Genomic DNA, 7,782 nt, shown 5'->3' with positions numbered 1-7,782 from the left:
TTTTTTTTCCGCGGGGGTACTATGTCACATAGGACACATGACATGTTTTGTCCAATTGTAGCGCGCTTATGTCATGTACACCGCGCTTGGTATTTCTGATGTGACTCTGCGCAGGTGTAAAAAATCCGATAACCAAAATGATAACTCGGATTTGAGTCAGAAGTACACGGTTGGTGTTAAAATGTACACGGATCGGAGTGAAAATTTTTTGACTCGGATTCAGAGTTGAAATTTGACTCGGCAGAAGTAAGATTGTACATGTAGTCGTAGGTACCACTTCTGAACGGTACCATAAAATACCATCAAATAACTTAAAGCATCTACATTATTAGAAACAAGTATATTGGTAATTTATACTTACTTCTACCGTTCGGGATTTGGTCATGGTCCGCCATAATGCTTCGTCCCTGTGCTGTCGATGTCGCGTCGAAGTAGTAGCTAGTTTGGCTTACATGCATGCACGTGCGTGCGCAAGTCTACAAGACCAGTCATCCGCGTGTTACCTAGTCCTTTGTACACCTAACTCAGCAATATCGCAACTGGGCTGGCCTGGTACAGTGCAAACAGCGAGAGTGTAAAATGCAGTTTACTCCGAGTTGAGTAAGATAATGGAGCAAACCTTTACTCACGAAGAAGAGCAAAATGAAAGTATGGAAATATTGAGTAAAGAGGGGTAAAAAGATCAAGTTTGCTCAATAAAGGCGAATTTACCGCTGTTAACCAGTTGAGGACGAGTCCCGAGTATACTCGGGCAAATGTCTATGGGAAATGCGTGTTGTAGCAAAATCAGTCCGTCCTCAACGGGTTAAATGTGCAATCTTGCTCAATATTAAGCACTCTTGATTTTACTTCAGCAAAATTTTACTCCATGGATTTAGAGTGTATGGATGCTTTATGCCAAGTTTTATTAAAATTTGGCTATATGAATTTCAAGAACATTTTTGAAATTCTATATTGAACTATGAGGAGCATAGAAAAACTTCCACACCTCTTCTGGCCAAACAGCATAACCTTGGGAGCTCAACTAAACAACTTTCATTCCTTTAATAATCAACTACATAACTTCATAAAATACAGCAGGCTATAGCATACCTGGATGCAGAAATGATTCCTGAAAACCACACAGTATTGTACTGTATAGGGGGATAGGCCTACACGTACATGTTTGTCCCTGACCACCGCCCCCCCCCCCCCCCCCAAAGAATGACATATGCCATTTGAACTCCTTTCCTTAGATATGATCCTCACCAAATTTTGTTACAATCAGACAACGAATATTCATGGAAAGATAAGAAAAATTTTGTACTAATTTTGTACTAAATTTGAATTCCTTGTATAGAGTTGTATGCTCTTAAACATTTCATAAGTGGTTTCGTAGTACACTGTATCTTGCAAAATGTAAAAGTTTAACTCTAATCTGAACCAATGCTATACCATCTCTTTAACAGACATTCTGGAATTATAGAACTTTCCAACAGGAATGGACAAAAAAAAAAAACTGCTGTCTTATGGTGCTTAGCTCCTCCAAGAGAATGGGATCAGGCATTCTGCACAGGATGTTGCTTGTAGATTCTGGAGAGATGTCATCTTTGATCAGCCACTTGAAAATTCCAGGCCTTGGTTCTTCCATGTATTGGATGATCAAGTCATCATCCAGGATGTCTTTGACCTGTTAAAAAACAAAACAAAACAAAACAAAAAACAAAAAAACAAATTTATACAAATAATGAAAAATATGCATATGGAGTTCATATCACAATTTTTGAAAGTTTCGAATATTTGTATGCACTAGGTACAGATAAAAGATTGTTCAGTCATGTACATGTCACCCACATTGAAATAGAGAAGTTCATTTTGCTAAACATGTATTGATTTTCTTTATACCAAGCAATAAAGTGCACAGACTGCAAATGGAAAAAAAAGAGGGGGGGGGGGTAAATAGTAACAAATACAAGAAAATGCATTGCTGGTGTTTCCAAACAGTTGTTCCCATCCTTTTGTTCATAAACAATTTTCTCAAAGAAAAATCCAGACCAAATCCAGGCATTTTACAATGATAATCCTTCCTTTACATGGAGTGAGGTATAGTGTGTCCCTATTAAGTGTAAAAGGCAACAAATTAAAGAGATGAGGGCATTGCTGGTGTTTTTGAAAAGTTGTTCTCATCTTTTTGTTCATATATATGACTTCTTCAAACAAAAATCTAAACCAAATCCAGGCGTTTCACCATGATAGTCCTCCCTCTATGTGGAGTGAGCCATTGAAGTACATGGTGTCACTACGGGGTGTTAAAGGCAACAAATGCGCGGAATGAGCCCATTGCTGGTGTTTCCTGAGAGTTGCTCCCATCCTTTCGCCTGTATTCAACTTTCTCAAAAAAAGTTCACGTCCCTTTCAGCTGGTTCTGGTACTGGCAGTCAAGAACACGTGCCTTGTAGCAGGTGTCGACTGCGTCGATTAGTGACCGCACAGGTACTGCCTTCTTCTCTACAATCACGAAGCACTGCTGAAGACTGAGGATGCTATCAGTGAAGAGTTCCAAGATAAAGGGCTATGGCCGATGTGTCTCGTCAATGTTCTCAAGGTAGCTCTCCATGTGAGTTTTTCCTGTTAAGATATAACACAGGACATGAAAATTACACACCAATCACAGAAATTCGACCCCCACAAAAAAAGGACACATAACTGTAAATGCACATTTTGTCTCTTTTCTTCTTTCATTATATTGTGACCCACATTAATTAGTGAAAGTTGAAAAGACAAGTTCTAATTTGAGTTTGGGCAAAATTTTGTACGCTATCAAATAGTATTTTTCTTTTTGCATTATGTATTTTACACTTAAGAGATTTTTCCTAAAACACTGCAAGACATGATAGGTAATAATGCTTCGGTCTAGCCGTTCAATCATTTGCACATACAGATAGCTCTTTAATAATCCTATCACCTTTATGAAACACAGTCAAACCTGTCTTAGTGGTCATCTGCATATAACAATCACCTCTTTACAATATCCCCAGGGAATTTCCCCAAATGATCATTAGTGGCCATAATAGAATAGTTTGACTGTAAGTGTACAGAGTTAACTCTGCCTAAGTCAAATTTCCATAAGTCAAAAGTTAAAGGTCTTGTTCCCTTTTAGTTTGCTTGTTTTTTGTTTTTTATGTGTTTTTCTCTAATATTTCACATGATGTTCCAACTCCTGGAGTGAACCACCACTGAGCTGGGTATGCTCAATCTTGTTTAACGACGTGTGAATGGAAAATGTGTTTCCAATTAGCTTGATTTGTCCCCCTCTCTCCCTATTGCATAAGATAAGATCATTGCTGAACAGGGAATTTTTATGCTGAAATTCCCATTCTCTTACAAAATACAAGTACAAGTACAAGAAATCTGGAAGTGTTGTTGCCATACAAACAGGTATGTACAAGTCAAAGATAGGCTCTTTTGCATTAATGAAAAGACCGATGTAAATAAAAGAGGTAACACACTAGTTGCCAGCCTGAAAATACTCCTCCAGTGCCGGTGGCTCCACTCCAAAAAATCTGGTGGTGTTGTTGCCATACAAACAGGTATGGGCATTGGTTAGAAGTCCACATACAGCATACATCTTTCCGCAAGTGGACAAGCACACTTTCTGTGTTTTTTTGAAGTCTACAAATTTGAAGAAATTTACAATGTCTCCAAACAACCACTCAACAGTTATGCGAACACTTGACATGGACTTGTTATAGTCCTGTTGATCCGGTGTGAGGTTCCCTTTGAATGGCGCTTGCAAGTGTGGCCTCATCGGGTAGGCGGGGTCTCCATAGACACAGAGTACTTCCCCTGCAGAATTATGTGAACGTTGCTCCAGTGCAGCCAGCAGTCCAGACATCCTATAAAGCATGAAGCAGTCTTGTCTGCGACCTTCTATCGGGCCAAATAGATTCGCTATCATCCCGTTGGTGGCAGTAACCGACTGAAACTTAAGACTGTGGATTCTTTTGTGGTCGTTGTACATTACTCGTTGATTTTGCATCGTTATATATTATTTGCTGATGATAGTGTTTTACTCACATATTGACCTAAACCACCTAGTTGCTACTTTGAACAATGAATTACCGAAATTAGCTACATGGTTTAAAAGTAATATACTGGCATAATTTAAGCAAAACTAATTTCATTCATTTTAACCCATATGAGGACAGTTTGATTTTGCTACAACACGCATTTCCCATAGACACCTGCACAAGTATACTCGGGACTTGTCCTCAATGGGTTAAATGTAAAAAAGCTGATCTACCAGAATATGAATTGTATATTGATGGTATATCTCTTGAAGGGAAAATATTTTATAAACTTCTCGGTGTGTATATAAATGAAAACCTAAAATGGGATGACCATGTAAAACACATTATTTTGCTTGTATCCCGAAACGTTGGCCTGTTAACTAAGCTTCAGTATTTTTTACCAACTCGTGTATTGTTTACCCTGTATAATGCCTTAATCTTACCATATATCGTATTGCAACATTATTTGGGCAACCCACAAATGTAACACAGACCGTATACTTCTCCTACAGAAAAAAAAGGTAATTTGAGTGTGCAGTCGAGCACGCTCTCGAGATCACACCGACCCATTGTTTTTCCCGCTTTAAATCCCTTAAGATAAATGACAAAGATTTTCTCCAAAAAGCTGTATTTATGTTTTGTCTCAAGTCAAACCTCTTGCCTCCAATATTAAACAGAATATTTCGATCAAATTCAGAGATTCACTCTTATCCAACCAGAAAATCCACAAATCTACATTTATTTAACCCCAAAACACCACTCGCGCATCATTCTATCAGATACTCCGGCCCTGACACTTGGAATTCCCTTCCCACCGAAATTAAAAACAAGACCACTATGTATTCATTTGAGAAGGCTGTAAAACTTCACCTCCTTAAGCAGTATTCCCCATGATAACATCCTGATTTTTTCATTGTATTATAATCAAATGTATATGAATATGTATGTGATACATGATGCATGTATGTGTGCATACATCAATTTAAATCTATCCATATTATGAATTACTATGAGTATGTATATGTATGTAGAGGATTAGTACATCATGTATATTATATGAGCATGATTATACACGATGTGCCTTACCATTACTGCGTACATAAAATAGGCACGATATACATGTATTTTATTCCATATCAGATAACAATATGTATAGGATACTTTGTATTCACACATTATAATTTTCATAGCGCATATTCGGTCATTACTGCGGCAAAGGCGACTGAACGTGTTAACTTTGATATCATTATCATTGTATTTATTACAATGTACCATTACTATTATTGTAAAGTAGTTGGAGTGGTACACATACACTTTGTAACTTTCCCTTTTCCCCTACCCTTCCCTATTTATCTCTTTCTCTTTTCCCTATTCTATCCAGAGTAGGTATTAAGCATATAGTCTCCATACCATCAAGCCTCGGCTTACACTTGTATTTTGGAGACCCTTATGCATGGCTTGACACTAACTTTTTTGTTTGGTGTCCCGAGAGAAAAATTTGGTGTCCCGAAAAAAACAATAAAAAACATGAAAAGTCCTTTTTTTTTAATGAGTCAAATATTTAAGTTTTATGATAGTAAGAATTAGAAGTTGGACATATCTACTCATAAATTAACTTCACCAAACTTGCAACACTCACTCTCAGGCACACATTCAGTCCTCTTCATCCATCCTTTAAACAAATTTAACTGCTAATTTCCGGCGCAAAAAGTTACGAATTTATTGACATACGTTTCAAAAAAATTTGGTGGCCCGACTTTCATTTTTGGTGGCCCCGGGCCACCGGGCCACCGTTAGTGTTGAGCCCTGCCTTATGTTTAAGTTCCATAAACTGTTTGTATTTGTCTTGTATAATTGTACTAAAAACTATGTGTTGATATAGTGTTTGTCATAAATGGCATGTACATTATCATGATATCTGATGTAAGGTAATTAAGCAGAAATAAATCAAATCAAATCAAATATTCGAAAATCTTGTGGCAACATTTCAATTATTACACAATTGAGTGATGAACTGGCCATTACGTTTCATGCATGGTTACTAGCACAACTATCTTGAAATTGCTTTTCATGTAACACACAAAAAGTTGCTGAAATGTCTGTTATTCATATACTGGCAAGTATGTTGTCAATACTAACTGGCACATTCATCTTGCACATTATCTTCAGAACATTCATTTGTATCACTGGCAAGTATAGGCTGTGATTATGGTAACTGGCACACTTATCTTAAAACTATCTAAACAACAATTCATTTATCACACAACTTTGTGACAAAATAACTGTCTTTCTCACTCTGGCAAGTAAGTAGTGAGTACGTTATCTGGTGTACTTAATATCTTGAACATATTTTCACAACATTCATGTTTGACACGACATGGCTTCAAAAATAACTGTCTTTCACATACTCGAAAGTAAGTAGTGAGTATGCTAAATGACACAATTATATCTTGCACATTTCTTCACTTATTACTTAGTGACAAAATGGCACTCTTTCACACACTGGCAAGTAGGTTGTGAGTATGGTAGTGGCACACTTATCTAAAAATGTCTAAACAACACTTCATTTGTGATTTGTCACATAACTTGGTGTCAAAAAGAGGAAAAGAAACTGTCCTTCACACGCTGGCAAATAAGTAGTGAGTATATAATTATGCTAGCTGTCACTCTTACCTTGAACATATTTTCACATTTCATGTTTGACAAAACTTGGTTTAAAAATAAGTATTTCACACTCGAAATTAACTTGTAAACATTATTTTAAAAGATATTTATACCACATTCCATTTATCACACGACTTTGTCTCAAAACAACTGTCTTTCACACACTGGTAACTAAGTAGTGAGTATGCTAACTGGCACACTATAAGTTGAACATATTTTCCCAACATTTTATGTTTTACAACACGTGGTGATAAAAACTATTATTTTACACATGCTGGCAAGTACGCTGTAAGTAAGCTAACTGGCACACTGAAAAAATATCTTTACCCAACATTTCATTTATATCACAACTTGGTGACAAAATGACATACTGGCAAGTAATTTGTAACTATATACTTGAATGCTAGCGTGCTTATTTTGAAAAAGAAAATCATGTTTGACACAACTTGGTGACAAATATAGCACTTTATGCACACACTGGCACGTACGTTGTAAGTATGCTAACTGGCACACTGTCGTGAAATAACTACACAACATGCCATTTGTCACTCAACTTGATAGAATAACTGCCTTTCACACACTGGCAAGTAAGTTGTAAGTATGCTTACTGACATACTATTTTGAAAATGTAAACTGTGCTTGACACAAGTTGGTGACAAAAACAACCATCTTGCACAAGGCAAGTTGTAAGCAAGTAAGTTGTAATTACAGTAACTCTTGCACACTTATCGTGAATGTATATCTTCAAAGCATTTCAGGTTTCACACAACTTGGTTTGAAAATGATTGTCTTTCATACACTGACAAGTAAATAGTTTGCTAACTACCACACAACTGAAAACATCTACACAACATTCCAGTTATGAGATAACTTGGTGACCAAATAATCATCTTTTTCCTTCTGCCAAGTGTAGTAAGAATGTCAACTTGCAGATTATCTCAAAAACATTTTTACACACTGCATGTATCACACAGCTGGGTAATAAAATAAATTCCCTGCAAATATGGCATATCAGTTGTGAGCATGCTAACTGGCATACTATCTTGAAAAACCCGTGGAAACATTTCAT

General features: G+C 36.8%; 1 protein-coding gene across 1 annotated transcript; it reads right to left on the bottom strand.

The window, feature by feature from the left end:
• Positions 1–2,383: 2,383 nt before the first annotated feature.
• Positions 2,384–4,018, bottom strand: LOC139744526 (uncharacterized). Its single transcript, XM_071654958.1, has 2 exons — positions 3,489–4,018; positions 2,384–2,522 (listed from the first exon to the last, which is right to left on the bottom strand). The coding sequence occupies exons 1-2, from the start codon at positions 4,016–4,018 to the stop codon at positions 2,384–2,386; spliced, it is 669 nt and encodes a 222-aa protein (XP_071511059.1).
• Between the last annotated feature and the right edge of the window lie 3,764 nt (positions 4,019–7,782).

This window comes from Diadema antillarum, unplaced genomic scaffold, assembly GCF_040938485.1.
Source record: "Diadema antillarum isolate AM-2024a unplaced genomic scaffold, OU_Dant_1.0 seq00001186_RagTag, whole genome shotgun sequence".
In the NCBI taxonomy this organism is placed as follows: domain Eukaryota; kingdom Metazoa; phylum Echinodermata; class Echinoidea; order Diadematoida; family Diadematidae; genus Diadema; species Diadema antillarum.
The sequence above is the reverse complement of the archived record's forward strand: the minus strand, read 5'-3'. Positions and strand labels throughout refer to the sequence as shown.